The sequence below is a fragment of the Felis catus genome, chromosome D2, assembly GCF_018350175.1.
Source record: "Felis catus isolate Fca126 chromosome D2, F.catus_Fca126_mat1.0, whole genome shotgun sequence".
In the NCBI taxonomy this organism is placed as follows: Eukaryota; Metazoa; Chordata; class Mammalia; order Carnivora; family Felidae; genus Felis; species Felis catus.
In genome coordinates, this window is record NC_058378.1 from 25,199,105 (window position 1) to 25,222,852 (window position 23,748).

The 23,748-nt window shown below is 38.9% G+C and overlaps 1 protein-coding gene across 1 annotated transcript in view; it reads left to right on the plus strand.

Moving 5' to 3' along the window:
- REEP3 (receptor accessory protein 3) overlaps positions 1–23,748 on the plus strand; it is a 102,416-nt gene that overhangs the window by 44,432 nt on the left and 34,236 nt on the right. Inside the window, exon 2 of the mRNA XM_023240488.2 lies at positions 1,666–1,738. Coding sequence (XP_023096256.2) covers positions 1,666–1,738 — 73 coding nt within the window. The remainder of the gene's footprint in view (positions 1–1,665; positions 1,739–23,748) is intronic.

Below are 23,748 nucleotides of genomic sequence, written 5' to 3' on the forward strand. Positions count from 1 at the left end.
GATATCATACACCCTGTGCATCAAAAAGCCAGTAAACACTTGAAAAGAAAATCATGTGTAGTGCTATTCAGGAATGTATATTAAAACATCTGGCACACTTTAAAAACAATAATAATAATAATAATAATACCCATGATCGGCAGTGTATAGGAATGTAAAGTGCAACTGCTTCTCTGGAGGACATTTTGGTGATAGGTAAAAACGTATGTACTATTTGAAGCAGCAACATCCCAGCCAGGAAGTGAAATGTTTTTACGTCACGTGCAATAGCACACCCCTGAGATTGACTAAAAGCCTATTAACATTGGATTATTTAAATAAAGTAAGGGCATATCAATGTGGAATGTAATGAACATATTAAGAATACACACTGTAGGGGCGCCTGGGTGGTTCAGTCGGTTAAGTGTCTGACTTCGGGTCAGGTCATGATCTCATGGTTCATGAACTTGAGCCTCACATCAAGCTCTGTGCTGAACCCTTGCTTAGAGCCTGGAGCCTGCTTCGGATTCTGTGTCTCCCTCTCTCTTGGCTCCTCCCTCGCTCGTGCTCTGTCTCACTCTGTCTCTCAAAAATAAATAAATGTAATTAAAAATTAAAAAAAAAAAAAAAGAATACACTATAGAATATTTGGGGGCAAAAAAATCCCATGATGTGTCACATGAAAATGCCAACTGTAAACCGTATATATACTGTTATGCTACCTCTATGTCTATTCTTTCATTTTATGTGTGATTGTACATATCTGTTGGGTCTGGGATTTGGCGAAATAGTCTTCACAGATGGCATTAAGTCCTGTTAATGATTTAGATATTTTATAAATGTTTACAGAGAGCTATTTTAATGCATGTTGTAATATATCAACTATTGATAATTAGAAGCCAGTGTTTCTCAAAATCATGGAGTAAAGGACACTTTTGTATTACAGGTTGTGAGTGTACATACATGTTATATTTAGATTTTGGGAATGTTACATGTGGATAAAAAGTAGGATTTGCATACAGTAAAATGTTTCCTGCAGTTATCTCTGGGAGAGTTGGGACAATTTTTATTTTTGGTGATTTTCTACCTTTTCCAAATGTTCGAGGAATCATATTTTTTGTGATGAAAAAGGTTTTATTTTAAAATTCAAATATAGGGGCCCCTGGATGGCTCAATCGGTTAGGCGTCTGACTTCAGCTCAGGTCATGATCTCACAGTCCGTGAGTTCGAGTCCCACGTCGGGCTCTGTTCTGACAGCTCAGAGCCTGGAGCCTGCTTCGGATTCTGTGTCTCCCTCTCTCTCTGCCCCTCCCCCACTCACACTCTGTCTGTCTCTATCAAAAAATGAATAAACATTAAAAAAAATTTTTTTAATAAGTAAAAATTAAAAAATAAAATTCAAATATAATTAACAGTGTTATTAGTTTCAGGTATACAAAGAAAAAGTTTTTTTTATAGGTGATTTTCCCGTGATACTATACCTAGAATATTGAAATCCTCTTTTTGTTACAAAAGTATTTTTACTTTGCTTTCTGAGCAGATTTAGTCTGCACAAATATGCATTTACACAAATTTATATTATTGCGTATTTCCTATGTAGTTTCTGCTTTACTATTAGGTGAAATTTTCATGAGCTGTCAGAAGCATTGTTGTATGTGATTAGTCTCTCATTCTTTTTACTTTTAGGTTGGTGTTTGGAATGCTTTATCCTGCATATTATTCATACAAAGCTGTGAAAACAAAAAACGTGAAGGAATATGTAAGTATAGTTTTATGAGTGATTGATTCTAACTTAATGTATCTGTGATATACAAGACCAGAAAATCATTATTTTAGAAATAGCTGGGATACTGTTTTTGGTTACAAATGTTACACGAATATGAGTTTAATGAAGTTAGTCTTTTAAAAATAATTTTGAATACAATTCCAAAGTGGAGTTTCAAAAAAAGTTCACTGTCAGTTGGTATTTAAATAAGTGTATGATCCAGTGAGTAATTGGATCTCTTACTCATTTTGTCTCAGTTCAAGAAGTTAGGGGGCTGTCTGGTTTTTAGCCTTGTGAATTTATAGGTACACTGAGAACATAGTTCTTTCTTACTCCAAACCTTTTCCTTTTTTCATAACTGGTTTGTCACTTTTTAATTCATTTAAGTATACAGATGTCTTATCACTGCTGACAATAGCAGTCTTTTTTCTTCTTAAATCAGACTCTATAGTTGACCCTTGAACAGCACAGGGGTTAGAGCCACCAACCTCCCCCTCCCCTGCAGTGGAAAATCTGAGTATAATTTTTTTTTTAATGTTTATTTTTTGAGAGAAAGAGAGAGTGTGTGAACAGGGGAGGGGCAGAGAGATAGGGTGACAGAGGATCCAAGCAGGCTCTGGCGGACAGCAGTATAATTTTTAACTCCCCAAAAACTTAACTATTAATTGCCTACTGTTGATCAGAAGCCTTACCCATAAGATAAACACATGTATGTGTATTATGTACTATATTAAAAGTAAACTAGAGGGGCACCTGGGTGGCTCAGTCAGATAAGCGTCCGACTTCATCTCAGGTCACGACCTCGTGGTCCCTGCATTCAAGCCCTGCATCTGGCTCTGTGCTGACAGCTGGGAGCCTAGAGCCTGCTTCAGATTCTGTGTCTCCCTCTCTCTCTGACCCTCCCCCACCTCTCTTGCAAAAATAAACATTGAAAAGAGAAAAGTAAGGTAGAGAAAAGAGGTTAAGAAAAATCACAGGGAAGAGAAAATACGTTAATAGGCCTGTAAAACAAATTTATGGGTAAATGGACCTACACAGTTCAAACCTGTGTTGTTCAAGGGTCAACTCTACCAGCCAATACATTCCTCCTCATATGGAATGTTTGTCATAGTGTTATTAAAGGAGATCTTTTTTTCTAAATCTGATTAGCTCTACAGTTTAAATACAGGGTGAATTTTCTCAACTTTGTGCCCATTTTTTCACCTATAAAGTATTATAAACCCAGGATAAGAACTCGTGTGCCTCTGTGTGTCTTTGTGTATATTTCTGTGCTTACAGTATACTCCTGTCTTCCCTCCAAATCTGGGTGATTTTGTTGGGAAAAGAAATAAGTACAAATTGAAAATGAAGTTTATATGAGAAGCTCTAGTGATACAAACATATCAATGGGCACACAGATACCATGCCCTAAAATAAAAAGAGGGTAACAGTAAGAAATATGAAGGTATAATAAATTATAAATAAATATACAAAGTTATAAATAAAGTATGTAAGTTATAATAAATTATAATAGGCCTGTCATTTATAAACTAATGCTTAAAGAACAGAAAAGATGGTGTTTAGGGATTAGCCTAAGAACCATTATAAAATATTAATTCATTTACTTTTTTAATTTTTTTTTAATGTTTGTTTATTTTTTGGGAGAGAGAGAGAGAGAGAGTACGAGCAGGAGAGGGGCAGAGAGAGAGAGAGAGAGGGAGGGATACACAGAATCGGAAGCAGGATCCAGGCCCTGAGCTGTCAGCACAGAGCCCAACACGGGGCTCAAACCCATGAACCATGATATCATGACCTGAGCTAAAGTCAGACACTTATCCAACTGAGCCACCCAGGCACCCCAATCCATTTCTTACTATGTGTCACTTTAACTTTGTTAGTATTATCTTTTAGAGACTTAAAAACATGGGTTTCTGTGTTTGAATCCTTAATAAACACTCAGATTTTTATTCCTGTATTAGTCTATAAATTTGGGATGAATAAGAATGGTTCTAACCCTGAAATTTTAATTCTACTTCATAAGTTAAAGATAACCTTTGGACGAGAATCCAGTAACATTCTCATTCAAACTGATGGAAAAACTAGGGAAGTAGAAAGGCAATTGGTTTGATAATTACATGGTAATCAACTCTCCACAAATGAAAAAGCTAAAAGCAAAAATGGTAAGGCATTGAAACAGAAGCCAGGGCATTTGCTTTTGACAAGGAAATGTGCTACAACTCAGAAGACGTGGTGACCAAGTTGTCTGCCATCAAGGCTGCTAGAGAGACCAAGCTGAGATATCATATTAAAACATTTGCATTTATATGATTTCCTACCAATTTCAAAAATACTTTTATATATTATTGTTTGCAATAGCTACTATAACAAAATGCCAAATACTTACTGGCTTAAACCAACCCGAATGTATTTATTCTCTTACCATCCTAGGGAACAGAAATCTGAAATGGATTTACAGGGCTGTACTCTTTCTGGAGTCTCTAAGGGAAAATCTTTTACCTTACCTTTTCTAGCTTCTACAGGCTGCCTGCATCCTTAGCTAATGGTTCTATTCCTCAGCTTCAAAGCCAGAAACGTTGAGCTGAAACTTCTCACATTTCCATCCCTCTAGTTCTCTCTTCTGCCTCCCAATTCCACTTACAGGAATGCTTATGGTTACCTTGGGACCACCTGAGTAACCCACAATCCTCTCCGCATCTTAGGGTCAGCTGATTAGCAACCTGAATTCCATCTGCAATCTGATTACTCCTTTACCATGTAACATACTCACAGGTTTTAGGAATTAGGTAGGACATGGACATCTTTGGGGTAGGGAGACATTTTTCTGCATATCATAATATCTCACTGGTCATAAATAAATAAATAAATAAATAAATAAATAAATAAATAAATAAATAAATAAATAAATAAAGTAAGTAAGTAAGTAAGTAAGTAAGTAAGTAAGTAAGTAAGTAAGTCAAGGAGAATGTTTCAATGTTACAGTCTCGGAGAAATAAATTGACTTACCCAGGGTAACATGGAACATTAAGGCAGGAAGCGTACCAGATTGGATACGTTGTTACAAATATTTCATTCTGTCTCTTCTACCAAAAGTAGGTGAGGATTCTAGCTTGTAAAACAGTTTTCACAACCAGCCAGTGGGATGTGCTTCCAAAGTAGACCTCCAGGAGCCACAAAAATAAGGATATTTTCAAAGAAGGGCAAGAGGCTGTTTAACCAGTACTTAGGGCAGGACTCTTACATATCAAAATCAACTATGATCAGAACGGCTAAAGATGAAATTAGGTTTTGAAAGGGTTGGCAGGTAACTATTTCCAACCTAAATTTAGTTGTTTTTGGGGTTTTTTGTTTTGTTTTGTTTTGTTTTCAGTTTGTTAATTTGAGGGGGTGCGTGCACGTGCCTGCACAAGTGGGGACAAGACAGATGGAGGGGGAGAATCCCAAGCAGGCTCCACGCTCCGTGCTGGGCCCATCGCAGAGCTCAGTCTCACAAACCTCGAGATCATGACCTGAGCCAAAATCATGAGTTGGAAACTTAACCCACTGAGCCACCCAGGTGCCCAAACCTAAATTTACTTTTGACAAAATGTTTGAATATTATTATCTTGCTGAGTCTCACCTAGCCTTACTTTAAACTTTGATTATAACAGTTGTATTAGAACTCTGTTCTCAGGGGGCGCCTGGGTGGCGCAGTCGGTTAAGCGTCCGACTTCAGCCAGGTCACGATCTCGCGGTCCAGGAGTTCGAGCCCCGCGTCAGGCTCTGGGCTGATGGCTCAGAGCCTGGAGCCTGTTTCCGATTCTGTGTCTCCCTCTCTCTCTGCCCCTCCCCCGTTCATGCTCTGTCTCTCTCTGTCCCAAAAATAAAAAAATAAAACGTTGAAAAAAAAAAAAAAGAACTCTGTTCTCAGAAAGTTTTCCTACATAGTGATCCCATCCTAATTGATTTTGTTTTGCATATGGTAATTTCTTAGTAAAGTTAACCTTCATATTTCCCTATTATATTTTTAATGGCCCTTTATATTATCTGATATTATATTATTTGTATGTGTATTTGTCCTCCCCACCAGAAACAGCTCCACAGAGTTTGGTTGTTTTGTTAACTGATACATTTCCCTACCTAGAACAGTACATGGTATATATAATAGGTACTCAATATTTTTTAAATGAATGAGTGAATGAATGAATAAGAAAAGGAAGAAGAGTTGAAGAACATGTACATTTCTAAAGGGGATTGGTCTAGGTTCTCAGCTTTGATTCTGCTGGGTTAAGGAGTACACAGTCCAGTCTGACTTAACCCAAAGCTCAGTGTCTTTGTGGTATTTGGTTGTTACCTAAATTCCACTGATATCTACTTCAAAATTGTTTTCAGAAAGCAAACATTTTAGATTAATTTACTTCTTTCCACCCTAACTACTACCATTCCCCTTAAGCCTACAAACAGTAGATTGCACCTGATAAAACAGATGCTGTGCTCAAATCAAAACAAATGGAAAGTGCTGTGTATTTTGGCAACCTTCCTTTCTTCCTTTGCCTATTTTTAAAACAGAGCTTTCCTAGGATGTAATTTCCTGTATAGTGTGGCTGATATGGCCTACTTAAAGTCTTTCAGCCTTGCAGTAATTGAAATGTAAACTTACTGAAGAATTAGTATGGTTTTGCAAATTTTTTTAGGCTTATACCATCTCGTGACTTGAAAATAGAGTGTTTATTTCCAAGTCGTGTGTAATTGCTGTAGCTTTTCTAGGAAACCGTGTTCTTATTCTAAGAATGTTGGAGAACGTGGCAATGAAAAGATTGGCTAACAGCACTTAAAAATCAAAATCAGACATTTGGTCTGATCACAGAGATTTACTGTGAGCAAGAACAAAGAACAGGGAAAATTCTGGGAGATTACTCTTTTAAAGGCTTAGAAATAGCCCTCTACGGATGCCTGGATGGCTCAGTCAGCTAAGAGTCTGACTTCAACACAGGTCATGATCTCATGGTTCAGGGTTTGAGCCCCACATCAGGCTCTGCAGAGCCTACTTGGGATTCTCTCTCTCTCTGTTCCTCCCCCACTCACACATCCATTTTCTCTCTCAAGATAAATAAATTAACCCATTAAAAAAAAAAAAGGAGCTAGCCCTCTAAAACCCTATTGACTTGGTTTTGAAAGTGACCTAATTTTTCCTAAATACTTGGGTGATATGAAAATGAACAAATATACCACATACTAGCTTTATAGTTCTTGTCAATTGGTAAAATCTGAAGTTATTTGCTAGTTTTAGAGTGGATATAGAAGGGAAAAAATGCAATAAAGTACTTTTTTTTTTATTGTCAAGAAGTGTTCCCCAGCCATCTTTTCATATTTTGGATTAAAAATACTCATTTGATTCAAGGGTTTTAATTTGGGAAGTGTAAAGGTTAACCCACTGATTGAGATGGAATTTTTGAAAATTAGTCTTGTTAGACCACATGTTTGTTTATTTTCCACTTTGATCTACTTTTAATTTACTTTTTGTTTTTATCAAAGCTGTAATTATTTAAATTTTAAAAATCAAATAGTTTCTAAGGCTTATTATGAAAAGAACAATTTCCCCACCTTCCCCATCCCCATTTCTCTCTAGAGGCAACTACTTTCAGCTCTTCTAGCTGAATCCTTTAGTATTTATTTCCATATCTAAATGACATGCTTATATTACCATTTCTTAATTTTTCAGATGGGCATTATCAGTTGACTTCTTGCTATTATTAAGGATGATTAATAGTAGTTATCACATATAACTATACACATGCATATTTCCCTGTCCATTATAGCCTCCCAGGGTCATTACAGTGTAATTTGTATTGGATCAGTATTCAGTATTTGCATTATGTAGGCTAAGTTAAAAAGAAAGAAGTAATAGACTAAACAAATAAAGAACACAGCACCTAGAACCAGGCTGCCAGGGTTAACATCCCAGTCCTATCTGTTACTGGCTATGTCATTGTACAAGTTATCTGACTTTACTGTGCCTCAGTTTCCTCATCTGTAACATGAGAACTGTTATAGTACTTACCTCCTCAGGTGGTGGTGAGAATTACATGAGTTAATGAACATAAAGCATTTAAATCAGTACCTGACATAGAATAGAACCTGTTGTACAGGATTTTTCATGATAGAAACACTATTTGCATTTGGTCTCTGTGGTATCCTATCATTACCATTTTTTTTCCTGCACAGTGGTTTGTTGTCCCTGCTTGTTATTCATTGTCTTGTTTTCTGGTTTGTTGTTTGGTTGGTTGGTTTTTCACTTATGTGGGATTCTCTACTATTGCACATTTACACCTGAACTCTGCCGCAGTTGTGTGGATTTCTTCTCTGTGTTATCATCCAATGGATATTCCAGACTAGCTCTTGTTTTAGATCCTCAGATTTCTTAATCTCCTGTTTTCCTCCTTTTTAAGTTTACTTCCTCATTTTGATGAAGTACATCCTTCCGGAGAAGACTGTGTGAAAGACAGTTTTTTTGAGATGCCAGATTGGAAATAATTTTCCTTCAGAATTTTGAAGACATTTCTCTATTGCCTTTTAGCCTGTAGTGTTGCTGTGGAGAGTCTGAAGCCATTCTGATTCTCACCGGCTTGTGGGATCTTTTCCATGTGTGGAAAATTTAGGTTTAAAATTTCATGATTATGTGCCTTGGTGTGAAGCGATTGTGGTAGATTTTGCTAAATCCTCCCCTTTTAACTTGGGAAATCCTTTGTCCTTCAGCTCTGGGAAATTTGGTTAAAATTTATTTCTTTATCGATTTTCTCTGCTTTGTTTTCACTGTTTGTTCTGTCTGGGATTCCATTTATTCAGTTGTAAAGCTACTTGGACCAATTATCTAATTATCTGATCTTTTTTCTTTTTCCTGTCACTTTTTCTTTTTGTTCTATTTTATGATGAGTTTCTCAATGTCATCTTCTAACCCTTTAGTTAATCTTTAATTTCTGTCTCTGTGTGTTTAACTTCTAAGAGCTCTTATTTTCTGAATGTTCCTTTTCCTATAGTGTTCTATCCTTATGTTGTTTAAAATAGCTTCCTTTTTGTCTCTGTATATGAAAAATGGGGGTTTTTTTAGATACGTTCTTTCTGCATAGTCTCTCCTTTGACTTCTGGTTTTTGTTTGTTTGAACCTCTGTCTCTCATGCATGATTTTCTCAAATGTTGGATAATATTTGGTCCTCCACTCACATTTGAGCATGATAATCAAAAGCTGGTTACAAGGCCTGCGCCCATGAAGAGGCTTGCTGAATGTCATCTTTACTGTAGGGTGATCTGACAAGGCAGCTGTATTTGTTCCCAGTGTTCCCGGTTGTACCACAAACCAAGTGGCTTAAAAAAACAGAAATATATTGTCTCACAGTTCTAGAGGTTAGAAGTGCGTAATCAAGATGTGGACAGGGCCAATTCCTTCTGAAACCTGTTGAGGAAATCCTTTTCTTCTTTCTTTTCTTTTCCTTTCTTTTCTTTTAAGTTTATTTAAATAATTTATTTTGGGAGGGGGAAGGGATAGAGAGAGAGGCAGAGAGAGAATCCCATGCAGGCTCTCTGTCAGCACAGAGCCCAACACAGGTCTTGAACTCACAAACTGCGAGATCATGACCTGGGCCGAAACCAAGAGTTGGATGTTTAACCGACTGAGCCCCCCAGGCACCCTGAGGAGAATCCTTTTCTGCCTGTTTGCAGCTTCTGGTGGTTGCCAGAAGTCCTTGGCATTCCTTACCTTCCAGGTGCAGCACTTTGGTCTCTGTCTCTGTTGTCACATGGCGTTTTCCTCTTGTATCTGTGTATCAGTCTCTTCTCTCCTTCTTACAAGGAGCCAAGCATATTAGATTCAGGGCCCACTATACCCCAGCATGACTTCATCTTAACCAATTACATCTGCAGTGGCCCTATTTCCAAATGATGTCACATTTTGAGGTACTGGGGGTAAGAACTTTGTATTAGTCAGCTCAGGCTGCCATAACAAAATACCACACAGTGAGTAGCTTAAACAACACAAATTTATTTTCTCACAGTTGTGGAGGCTGAAAGTCCAAGATTAGGGTGCCATCAGGGTTGATTTTGGGTACAGGCTCTTCCTAGCTTGTAGACAGCCATCTTCTCTCTGTGTCCTCACGTGGCCTTTTCTGGATGCCTGTGTTAAGAAAGCCCTGGTGAGTTCTTTCTTATAAGGACACCAGTTCTATCAAATTAGGGCCCCCTTATGACCTCATTTAATCTTAGTTACCTCCATAAAGGCCCTGTTTCCAAATACAGTCACCTTGGGGGTTATGGCTTCAACATAACAATTTGGGGGAATCACGGGTCAGTCCATAAGAGACTTCAACATATCTTTCTGAGGGAGACACAGTTCAAACCATTACAACTGTTTCCTGGGAAAATGATCAGTGTCTGTATGTTTAGATATTTTCTCTCATGTCAGAGTCTTCAGACAAGATTCTTCCATCCTGAAAGGTACTTGGTTGCTAGCGTTCCGGTGAGAGACTAAGGGTTGGGGGCTCTCAATATTTAATTTATAAACTAGAACTTAATGCCTACTCTCAACTGTGCCAGAGATTTGCAAATCCAGAGGCCCTTTGACTCTTCCCAGAGAATCAGCCGCAAGGTTCCTGTGGGAGGAAGGAGGGGCATCGCCTGACCGCGAAAAGGGGAGGAGGGCATCTGGGAGCCTACCTGCTCCTCAGGCAGACTTAACAGCCATACTTCCTGGCTTTTGCCCTCGTGACCAAGGATTGGGTCACCAGTTCTGGAGCCTCTGGGGAGCTCTGCGGTGTAAAGTTGGGTTGCTTCTCCACTTTCCCACTGTCAGCTTAATACCCAATTTTCTCAGGCCTCCTAACTCAAGTGCTCCTCTTCCACTTCCTTCCCACCTCCCCAAAATTCGGATTGCTGTCTTCTTTTCTTCATTCTTTTGGACTTGTCTTTTTTAAAAAATCACGTTTACTGTTGTTTTAGTGAGATTTGTGGTAAGGATGCAATTAAATGTATATGTGCAGTTTATCAATCTTTACCCAGATTCCCAAATTGACTGTGTGAGTGGAACACTTCTGGTTGAAATATACTGTGATATCAAATATAACTTATCATGAAATAAACCATTATTGTTGGTTTTTAAAATGTGCTCACATAGAAGACAGATTTAAAGTAGTAGTAGATACCATTTGTTTTAGATCTTTGACAACAATTTTGAAGTTTAATTTTAACTGACATACAGGGAATCCATGTGTATCATGTCTTGAGTTATGTGGTTTGTAAATCAAGTATTGATACATAAAAATCACAATTTTCACTTAGGACAGTTGAATAAAGTCACTTGGGACAATTTATTATCCTTTAATGAACTAAACCTACTTACTTTTACTTAAAGTAAAGCGGGTGACGAATATTGTTTTATAAACCTAATTCTTGGTGTGCCAAGTTTACATATTGTATGTATAATACATATTAGTATGTAACTTCACTGCTGAAGTAATTGATGCTGTTATAATTAAGTGACTTATACTCTTCCTTATGTTTTCTAGAAATGATTTCTTCATGATCATCTCATGACCATTACAGTGGATCCACTTTAGGAAACAAGTGTTAAATTTAAATAAGGTTATTTACTTGGGGAGGGTGTTTAATGAACACCTAGCACGGTTTTTTTCTGAAATTTTAGAATGTGAGGGGCGCCTGTGTGGCTCAGTTGGTTAAGCTCCAACTTCAGCTCAGGTCATGATCTCATGGTTAGTGAGTGAGCCCCGTGTCTGGCTCTGTGCTGACAGCTCAGAGCCTGGAACCTGCTTTGGATTCTGTGTCTCCCGCTCTTTCTGCCCTTCCCCCAATTGTTGTTCTCTCAGTCTCTGTCTCTGTCTCTGTCTCTCTCTCTCTCTCTCTCTCTCAGTAAATAAATAAATAAACTTTTAAAATAAAATAAAATTTTAGAATGTGAATTAGAGCACCCCTTGACCTTGTATGAAGTAATTCAGAAGCATCCCCACAGTTTTCATGCTAAGATGCAGCCGGCCGACTGCAGCAGTCTTATCCTTTACTAACTTCCCGTGGAAATGCTTTGGAAAACATGCACAAAGGGAAGAAAAAAAAAAAACCACACAGTAACATTCAAACCTAAGAGGCTAACTCGGGCTTTTGCTAATGTCTAGGAAGAATTTTACCAACTGTAGTGCCAATGGAAATAGACTTTTTAAAAACAGGGACAGAAACCGTTGTTTCCATTAAAGGAAATGTTGTTAAGTAGTAAATTGGAGGGAGGCCTAGCCACCTCCACCCTAATCCCGTGATGGAACAGCTTAAAATCCGAAAAGCTACAGCAGCCAGAAAGGACTGCCACCACCCTCAGTGTGGGGAGAACGTGTTCAGAGGCTGCCAGTGTTCTGCTTCCCCCCCCTTATCTACTCACACCCCATAACCTCTCTGCTGTGAAGAAACCTCCAGTAAGTTACAAAAAGAAGAAATAACAACTGAGTACAAGGGAAAATCAGAAGTGCGGTACTAGATGAATTCAAAAATAAAAATGACAGTAATTCATATTACAATTTATATTCTGAATCACTTTGAAAGCCTGTATTTTAGGGGCGCCTGGGTGGCTCAGTCAGTTAAGCGTCCAACTTCGCCTCGGGTCATGATCTCATGGTTCATGAGTTCAAGCCCCACATGGGGCTCACATCCCATTTCAGATCCTCTGTCCCCCCGTTCCCCCCAACCCTGCACTCTCTCTGCCCCTGCCCACACTCTTTCTCTTTTAAAAATAAACATTTTTAAAAAAGGAAAGAGCCTATATTTTAAAAAGGAAGAAAATGAAACACTACACTCGCAAAGCAAGAAAAAATACCAAAATAAAAGAATCTGTAAAGGAAGTAGAACAAACAAAGCAATAAAAAAGCAGAAATACAAATAAAAAACAAAATTGAGGGAATTAAAGGAAGAGTTGTTCCCTTAAGTAAGTCTAATAAGGTAAACACTTGAAATAGTTAATACTCTGGTTTCTCTTCAATCGTATAAATCTTTCGCCTTTTACTTGAAATAGTTAAAGTAGGAGAAGAATAGTAGAGGGATTGACACAATGAGAAATCAGAAAAGATATAAGCAAGCAATGCTAAATTAAAATTTAAAAATAATAAACTACCTAAAAATTCTCATTTAAAATTTTTTATTGGGGCACCTGGGTGGCTCAGTTGGGTAAGCATCCAACTCTTGATTTCTCATGGTCATGAGATCAAGCCCCACGTTGGGCTCTGTGCTAGGTGTGGAACCTGCTTGAGATTCTCTCTTCCTCTCTCTCTGCCCCTCCCCTGCTCACGTATGCACGTGCACTCACTCTCTGTCTCTAAAACAAACAAAAAAAATGTTTAAAAATTTTATTAAATTTTATATTTTTATTAAAAATTTTTTATTTTTAGAAAATAGAATAGATAAAATATGCCTAAGCTTTTGCCTTTTCAGCTAAAGTTGACAATATTTTTGCAGAGAAATTTTCCCTCTTACTCAGCACCAGGATCTACCTTTGATATGTTTAGATATGGACTTCGTCTTTCCATAACGTAATTTTAGAAATACAGTGCTTTCCCAACCACAGGTGTAATAATGAGATTGTCAGCCAGATCACCACCACACTGTGAAAGGTCCTCCTAAAAATATAAAAGCTAGAACTGTTCCCTAAGATTTTAGCTAAGTTAGAAAAATAAAATCTTTCCCCAAACTTCATGTAATTTTAAAAGCTCATGAGAAATGTTACTTCAGAAATATAATAGAATTGTAAAAACATGAAGTTCTTTTAAAAGACTACAAAAAATTTAAAGTATATCTAATTATACAAATATATGAAATTTTGGGACACCTCAGGGGTTCAGTTGGTTAAGCATCTGACTTTGGCTCAGGTCATGATCTCATGGTTTGTGGGTTTGAGCCCTGTGTCAGGCTCTGTGCTGACAGCCCAGAACCTGGAGCCTGCTTCAGATTCTGTGTCTCCCTCTCTCTCTAACCCCTCCCCTGCTCATGCTCTGTCTCTCTCTCTCTCTCTCTCTCTCTCTCTCTCTCTCTCCTTCTCTCAAAAATAAAAAAAAATTTTTAAAGTTCAAATATATGAAATTTTGCCTATCTTTTGGCTATCAGAATGAATATAGACTGATTCCTTTTCTTTTTTTTAAACCACAGATCCAAACTCTGTAGGTAACATGGGAAAGCAAACTTCAAAAGGTCTTGAAAAGTCACAAAAATAGACTGACTTGAGTAATTTTACTTTAAAATATTGTATTAACTTACGAAGGTTTCCAATAAACATCTTTTTTTAATGTTTTTATTAAAATTCCAGTTAATACACAGTGTACTATTAGCTGCAGGGAAATGATACAGTGATTTAGCACTTCCATACATCATCCAGTGCTCATCACAAGTGCCCTCCTGAATCACCCGTCCCCCACCCACCTCCTCTCTGGTAGCTATCAGTTTCTTCTCTATAGTTAAGAATCTGTTTCTTGGTTTGCCTCTCTCCTTTTTTCCCTATGCTCATTTGTTTTGTTTCTTAAATTCCACATATGTGTGAAATTCTATGGTATTTGTCTTTTTCTGCCGGACAGAAAAAGTCACAAAAATCGGTGGAGTTGAATAGTCTTATTTTAAAATATTACATTAACTTTGAAAGGTTTCCAAGAGGCATCTCTTATTTATCTTTTAGCTTTTTTTAAGTTCATTTATTTCTGGAAAGAGAGAGCAGGGGAGGGGCAGAGAGAGTGAATCCCAGGCAGGCTGTGCACCATTAGCACAGAGCCCAACTCAGTGCTCGAACCCGTGAACCGTGAGATCATGAAATGTGAGATCATGACCTGAGCCAAAACCAAGAGTCAGACACTTAACCAGCTGAGCCACCCAAGTACCCCTCAAAAGGCATCTTTTTTTTTTAACTTTGTTTTTTATTTTTAAAAATTTACCTCCAAATTAGCATATAGTGCAACAATGATTTCAGGAGGAGATTCCTTAGTGCCCTTTACCCATTTAGCCCAGACCCCCTCCCACAACCCCTCCAGCAACCCTCAGTTTGTTCTCCATAGTTATGAGTGTCTTCTGTTTTGTCCCCCTCCCTGTTTTTATATTATTTTTGTTTCCCTTCACTTATGTTCATCTGTTTTGCCTCTTAAAGTCCTCATATGAGTGAAGTCATATGATACTTGTCTTTCTCTGACTGACTAATTTCACTTAGCATAATACCCTCCAGTTCCATCCATGTAGTTGCAAATGGCAAGATTTCATTCTTTTTGATTGCTGAGTAATACTCCATTATATGTATATACCACATCTTCTTTATCCATTCATCCATCGATAGACATTTGGGCTTTTTCCATACTTTGGCTATTGTTGATAGTGCTGCTGTAAACATGGGGGTGCATGTGTCCCTGCGAAACAGCACACCTGTATCCCTTGGATAAATGCCTAGTAGTGCAATTGCTGGGTCGTAGGTAGTTCTATTTTTGGTTTTTTGAGGAACCTCCATACTGTTTTCCAGAGTGGCTGCACCAGCTTGCATTCCCACCAACAATGCAAAAGAGATCCTCTGTCTCCGTATCCTTGCCAACATCTGTTGTTGTCAGAAGGCATCTTTTATTTTTTTTTATTTTTTATTTTTTTTATTTATTTTTGGGACAGAGAGAGACAGAGCATGAACGGGGGAGGGGCAGAGAGAGAGGGAGACACAGAATCGGAAACAGGCTCCAGGCTCCTAGCCATCAGCTCAGAGCCTGACGCGGGGCTCGAACTCACGGACTGCGAGATCGTGACCTGGCTGAAGTCGGACGCTTAACCGACTGCGCCATCCAGGCGCCCCCAGAAGGCATCTTTTAAATGAAGTTTTAACACTTCTGTTTTAGTATGGTATATCTTTTCTTACGATGATTGTCAAAAATCAATTATTGGAGCCACCAAGAGAAGTTTCTGCCATTGATATGATGTTTGAATGTAATTTCAGCCTACTAAGTCAACATTCTTACCTTTTCCCTGTAGGAGGCAGATTTAGATTTACTCTAAGAAAGAGAATCTAAGGACACTTCCTTCTTGGGAGAGGGAGGAGTCTGCACCAAGTGGTCAGTGTCCAGATAACTCTGGGTTCTGGTGATGGGTAGAAAACAGGGACATTCCTCACGGAACCTCTTCAGTGTAGAAGAGCCTGTAGGCTGCTCTGCCAGGAGAATTTACTCTAAGTTATAAACAGTGCCTCTGAGAGGTGGGCTAATGGTTCAGCTTCTTCATTTTTTGAGCTTTTTCTTTAAATGATAGTGTACCTAAACAGTGTTATGAAAATAGGAGTACATTTTAACTGTCCACATTGAATAAATTATCACACAAAACTGAGTTCATTGTCTTTTCTCCAAACCCAAGACTCTTCTTACATTCTCTTCATGAATGACACCCACCTTCCCCTAGGTGATGTTGTCAGAGGATTCTCCTGCTACAGCTCTTCTCCGACTTTAAGGCACATAGGAATCCCCCTGGGATCTTGTTGGAACGCAGATTATGATCTAATAGGTCTGCCCTGGGCTTAAAATTCTGCATTTCTATCAGGCTTCCAGGTGATGCCAATACGACTTGTGTATATACCACAGTTCAAATAGCAAGACTTTGGGCACATTCTCATCTCTGATTACATATCAAAAACACTTTTGTCTTTTTTTTTTTTTTAATGTAAAGTGTTTTTTTTTTTTTAGAGAGTACAAGCAGGAGAGAGGGGCTGTCAGGGGGTGGGGGAGCAGGGAGAGAGAGAGAGAGAGACTGAGAGAGAGAGAGAGAGAGAGAGAGAGAGAATCTTAAGCAGGCAGAGAGAGAGAATCTGAAGCAGGCTCTACACTCAGCACGGAGCCTGATGCAGGGGTCAGTCCCACAACCCTGGGATCTTGACCCGAACCGAAATCAAGAGTCGGCCGCTCAACCAACTGAACCATCCAGGCACCCCAAAACCCTCTTGTCTTTTAAATTACTGTCTGCCCTCTCTCTGGGCATGGTAATGATGAGGCCTAGAATCTAAATAATTTTTTTTTTAATTCCCAAGGAATTTTTATCTACAACCAAGGTGAAAATAACTAAGAGGTATCTTATTGTGAAAAGTGAATAGTTACCACGTTGTACTTTTTTACTATAAGTTTATATATGCATATGGACACTAAATAGCAAATAGTTTGTTTTAGAAACATCTGTATGTACATGGATTGATTAACAACTTGGAACATACTATAGAAAAATAATATTTTAACAAAATTAACCATACAATACAATTATCGGGGTAAGGATATTGAATTAGACTTTCTCCTAGTTTCCGTGTTGTAGGGCTGGCCATAAACAAAATTTTCTACATCAGTGAAATTTCTGTACCTTACTTCAGCCTCTTCATTCCTCCCACTGTGTTTACCTAGGTCCTTCATGCTGTCTTGCATTCTGGCACTGAGCCAGCCCTTTCTTATCCCAAGTATCCTGTGACCTGTCACTTGTCTCTCTACATTCATCCAAATGTGAACTTCGGTTCTCTAGGTAAGGTTGATTGCACATGTTTTTGAAGGAAAGTAATTTGATATCGTAGGTTCATTTTCAGTCATGACAGATTTATTCTTCCTGGTTTTTTTTTTTTTCCTACCAGTCTTTGTTTCTCAAGAACACTGTGTTATCCCATGTGGTATAAAGGCTGGTTCTCACTCTTTGAATGATTATTGTACATTTAAAGTATACTGTCAGTGGGGCACCTGAGTGGCTCAGTTGTTTGAGTGTCTGACTCTTGATTTCGGCTCAGGGCATGATCTCACAGTTTGTGAGTTCAAGCCCCACATCCAGCTCTGTGCTGACAGCGTGGAGCCTGCTTGGAACCCTCTCTCTCCCTTTCTGTCTGACCCTCCCCTGCTCACGCTCTCTCTCTCTCAAAAAATAAATAAACTTTAAAAATAAACAAAATATGCTGTTGAGCCTAGACTATAAAGCTACAAGTTGTATATAAAAGAGCATATTTTACCTAAAGAATGAAAATCTTCATTTTCTAGCTCAGTCATCAACCTGTCTGTCACCTGGACAAAGGAGCATACCATTTAGTAGCTCGGTTTGTTCACTCATAGAAATAGTACAATGGAATTGTCTATGTGAAGGTAGATGGAATGGGGGTACCGAGGTGCCTAAGAAATGGAATACCTTGGGAATACCTCAAGTAGGAAACATGATAGGCCAAGACTTTGGGAACACTAAGGGAAAGAAGAAGGTAGAGTGACAATTTAGTGTTAAAATGAGCACATGTCACTCCTATCTGGATATGCTCTTTCCCATGCTAAAATCCTGAGAAATTCTGTGTGGTTCTGGTAGAAGGGAACTGTCTTTCTCAAAAATATTTATTATTCCAAATAAATCAATAATACTTTAAACAGCATAACAAAGCAAATTCTGAATTCTCAGCCAGTGTGGGTGGAGAGTTATTTTGGACCGAGAGGTCATTTCTTCCTAAAGTCTGCTCCCAGGAACAGTTCCCATAAGCAGATCCTGCTTTTTATGTCTTCTTTCCAACACTCCTTTTAAATTAATTATCAGTTAGTTTTTAAACATTTTTGCACTTTTGCTTTCTTTCATGTTCCTCAAACTGCTGAGGTCAGGGATGAGATACACTGGGCTTCTGTGATTCAAAATCACTGGGGAGGGGGCTCCTGGGTGGCTCAGCCGATTAAGCATCCGACTTCAGCTCAGGTCATGATCTCATGGTTCATGAGTTTGAGCCCCGTGACGGGCACTGTGCTGTCAGCTCAGAGCCTACAGGCTGCTTCGGATTCTGTGTCTCCCTCTCTCTCTGCCCCTGTCCCGCTCATTGTCTGTCTGTCTGTCTGTCTCTGTCTGTCTCTCTCTCCCCCTCTCTGTCTCAAAAATAAATAAATATTAAATTTTTTTAAAACTCACTGGGGAGGACCAAAGCAGTGTCGTTGACAGAGCTTTCCCTTTCTAGTTACAGTCCTTCATACTTGAAGAATAATCTGTGAGCTCTTTGGCAGTGATGCCTGGAATCTGCAGGTAAACTATGTTGCAGCAACCTCAGCATCTGAAAGTATAACCCCCAAACATCTGAGTTTGGACAAGCTGTACAAAGTTAAGATAGTCTTAAATGGGGCAGGGAGGGAGAAGTAGCTCAGAGTTGAGGAAGCTCAAATCAATTCTAGCCTAATTTATTCACCCCGAGCACATGCCCCATCTTTTTAAAAAGAACTCTTTTCAGCCATGGTCTCTATGCACTTGGGATCAAACTTCAACTAGTTTATTTTCAAGCATGCTTCTAACTTGGCACAGCTGTGGGAAAAATCCCATAACTGAGCCATCTGGGTTGGATAAAAGAGGGAGTTTTTCTATTGATTTCTCACATTTTGTTCCTTTTTGTTTTTAATGGGGGAAATCATTATGAAATAACCAAATTATTGCATAATGTTAATGAAAGGGGAGAAATCTTTTCAACTCTACACTGTTTCTAAAGAATTCTATATTGGAAGGTCTCTCTGTTGTCTCTGAAATGTGGTATAGAATGAATGTTTTGGGTGAATTGACTTGAGTGAATAATAATGGTCAGAAAATAAAGTTCTCTTTGGGTGGTCTGAAATTCAGCAGTGTTTATTTCTTTTCAGACTCAGCAAAGATTTTTTTTCCCCCCCAGGGAAGCATATTTTAGCATTTGATGATCTGGATTTACTTAGTGTGGTTGTAATTGAAATCATTAGGCATATATAATTTTTCATTTTTTCATAAAGACCAGCATTAATTGCTTTATTAATCAAAGAATCTGAAGTTAAGAAATGTTGGAAAATTGTTTAATCTCTGATAAGTTTGAGAACAACTTTGACAAAATAGACTATTTTAGATGTTAGAAACTGCTGTTTGCAGTCCAGAGTTACTTGTTTGAGTCTTGCATCAATTCAGACCTTAGAATTAAGAAACTTTTAAGTAAAAGTCTTCCTCCGTACTTGCTTCACCATGGGTACTGGGAACATGATGAGGAACAGGATGCTTTCTGTCCCTGTTGGTTGTTACAGTCAGAAGACAGGGGCAGATGTTATAGAAACCGTTGCTCAGATATGCTACAAAGAAAAAGTATGGTGCACAAAATTGTATATGACCTTTAGAGGCAGCAGAGTTAGGGAAGGCTTTCCTTTAGAACTGAAGAAATTTCATTCACACAAAGCCAATATATAATATATAATATAACATGAAATAGTAGTAGTTATATGGTAGATCAAACATTGTGCTGGTAATCAACTATTCCTTATCTTCTTTTACTAATCCCTCCCATGAAAGCTTCTTGGCAGCGGGAACACCTTGACATCAGAGTTTATGCCTATTTCATGTCAGAGGGCTTTGTTTATAAAAGGCCCTGAGTAATATTTCTCATTAATATATCACATAATTTTTCTTTCTATCATGCTAGTGTAATTTAGTAGTTGTATCATTTAACATACATTACTGTTAACATCATTGTTGTTATAATATCACACAGGTCCTAGCATAGAAAGAATAATTTATACAAAGATACAATTTAAGAAAAATATTTTGGGGGCACCTAGGTGGCTCAGTCGGTCGGGTGTCCAACTTTGGCTCAGGTCATGATCTCATGGTTTGTGAGTTTGGGCCCCAGCTCAGGCTCTGTGTTGACAGTTTAGAGCCTGGAGTCTGCTTCTGGATTCTGTGTCTCCCTCTCTGTCTTTGCGTCTCCCCCATTTGTGCCCTCTCTCTCTCAAAAATAAACATTAAAAAAATTTTTAAGAAAAAATATTTTTTAATTAATATGCCATTTACTGCTATTGCCTTGACTCATAAATCTACAGCAAGATCCCTTCCCCCAGAACATTATGTCCCACTATATATTTGGAGCCTGCCCATCACTCTCAGTTTCTGTGATGGAAATGATGAGGATTGTTTTACAGTTGCTGTTGACTTTTTGTTTGCTTTATTTGGGCATTTAAATCAATTTCATTGTCTAAGAATGTAAATCATAAAAACTGGTTTCCTTTAAAAATGTTAAAAGATTATGAAATGAGGCCTACTTTTCTTTTGGCATCAAGGGTAGATAAATGCATACCTATTAAATGGAGCATGGTCTTTTGATAGTAAATTTAGCCTATGGGTATATTCATTTTACAGTGTTCACTCAGGCTTAAAATATCCTCTAATGCCTTTGAGAGAGTAAAGCGAAGAACGCCATCACGTGACTGTCTGGGTTTCTGAAATGCTAAAGCTTTGTATAAGCCTTATGGATTTTGAGTAATAATAAAGCAAGTGCTGGCTTGTTAAAAAAGATAATCTGATCCATCCACTATATAAACCAGAATGTAATTTTAGATACTATGGTTTTTACATCACAGATGATTCCGTAATCTCCAAAAGAACTTGCCTAATTATAAGAGTGTATTTTCTTGGAATATAAATTCATTTTGATACTTAAATGATTTTAAGATTCCATTTGAGGAATCTTTTACTTATAAATATTGTATTTTCAATTGAAATATTCACATTTCTCTAGTCGTGAAAAATATAGTGCATAAAGGGTTCCAAGATTTAAATATGACTGCCATTTCATTGTGACCGCTTTCAAAAGAAGTTGATTACCAAATAGTTAGGAAAAATGGAAGTTACAGTCTTGCGTATAGTTAGCCCAGTTTGCTAATTCTTATACTAAATATTTTTGAGCATCTTTTTTGTTCCAGGTACCATAGTAGGCATCAGTTATATTCTTGAGAAACAAAACAAAGTTTGCAAAACAGACCATCGAACAACCTTTCTCATGTAGTATTCCCACTGACGTTTATGTGCTTAATTCTTTGGATATCTTGGCCTCCCGCTCAGAATATATCCACTTCAATCTTTGTGCAGATCTCTAACAAGCTTCTGTGTCTGACTTACTGGTCTACTGGAAGTAGAAAGGGATTGCCGCTGAAGCCATCCGTACTGACAGTGCAGGTGATAATGACCAAATTCACACAGACAGAGCCACATTTGGCAAGGGATCACAAAAATAATTTCAAGTAGTATTTCTTTGGCCCTGCTCCAATCTGTTACATGAGAACATCAAACCTTCCTATCCTCCAGATCCTTCTGAGAGTCCCCTGAAGGTGTCCCAACCAGAATTTCTTAGCATGGCAGTCCTCTTCTCTGTTTTCAGGGCACTGTGGACGTATCACCCATCACCACCACAGGGCATTAACCGTGCCGCACATGGCAGCCGACGGCGCTGTGACCGATGCGAACCTCATGCTACTCTGGCCCTGCTTTCTCAGTCTCCACAGAGATTAGAGTTCAGCCTTTCATGTGAGGGTAGGCTCAGCTGCTATAATTGTAATATGTAACAAAAATGCAACAGCTGAAGGAATATAGAAGTTTATTTCTCTCTCACATAACAGTCCACCTTAGGTGCTCATTTTGGCAACAAATCTTGTGCTGTCGTTCAAGAACTGGGGGGAGGGGGGCTCTGCCTGTCTTCAACACACAGCCTCCAAGGTTGCCCTGCTCTCTGCCCTTCCAGCCCACAGGAAAGGGGAAGAGCCTAGGGGGGAGATACCCCCACTTCTCAAAAGCCTCGTTTCACATTCAGTTGGAGAGAATTGGCCCCACCTCTCTGCAAAGGGCCGCTTCCCAGTCACATTTCTGCTATGACAGCAAGCTGTCACCTCCGTCTCCCTCTGGTTGCACTGTCCTAGACCTAGACCGCTGGCGGCCTCCTAGATCTAACCTCCAGAGCAGCTGAGGGCATCCTCCATCACGTGATCTGCAGCATCTGTACCCTAGGCTGCCCTCTTTCCCATCCAGATCAACAGCTTGTCTAAATCTTTACCATTGTCCCCAGATCCACCCTCCTTGCCACTCACACCAGCCTGAAAGGTTGGTGACCTGCCCCCTAGATACGGGGCCCTGGCTGTGGTCCTCTCCCCGACAAGCCACTCTTTCCTTCCATCCCAGTGGAGGACACATCTCTACCTCTGTCTCAAGCTCACTCTCCTTCCCAGTGTAATTCTTTTCTATCTCCTGTGGGATCTTGTTCCACTAAATATTCCTGCTTTCTCTGAAGAGAATCTTATCTTGCTGGTAAAGTTTTCAATCGTTGAGAGTGTAAACATGCTTTCTTTTGCTTCATGCTGTGTGTTTTTTTTTTTATTGCCCCTCTTTTTCCTTTTTAAACCAGATCTCTTTAAAGACTAGTTTATGTTACCTGCCCTGTCTGCACCTCCCATCTAGTGTCCAGCCTTTTGCAATCCTTACTGAAAAGGAGCACACTGAGCTGTGTGCACACACTGTGTGCAGCCCACGTTCACTCAACAACTCGTCAACATGTACTCCTGAGCTCGATCTGTGCCAGGCACAGGGAATTCAGCAGTGAACAAAATAAAGGTCTTTGTCCTCCTGGAGTTTGCATTCTGGTAGGGAAAGGCAGAAAGTAAACATCTATCTGTTAGGTGTGTCAGTGATCTGTGGAATGTTCTAAAGACAAAACGGAGTCAGGATATAAGGGGGCTAAGAGGACATGGATATTTTAAAAGACCTCACAGGTAAATATTTGAGCAGAGATCTGAAGCAAGTGAGAAAGCAATCCACGTGGATAACTGGAAGGAGAGCATTTCAGGCCAAACAAAACAAAACAAAACAAAACAACAACAAAACATGTAATAAGGCCCTGAGCATATCTGCGCATACAAGGAACATATCTGCACATACAAGGGACAGTAAAAGGGCCAATATGACTGGAGCAGAACAGGGCAGGAAGGAATAGCAGATGAGGCTGGAGATGTAGCTGGTGTCAGATCCACAGGGTTTTCTAGACTAGGGTGAGAATTCTGATGGGAGCCGTTAAGAGGGGCTTGAGCAAAGGAATGACATGATTTTGGTTGTGTTTTTGTTTTTTTTTAGTTTACTTATTTATTTTGAGAGAGAGAACACGGGGAGGGGTGGAGAGAGAGAGAGAAAGAGAAGCCCAAGTAGGTTCTGCACTGTCAGCACAGAGCCTGACCCAGGGCTGG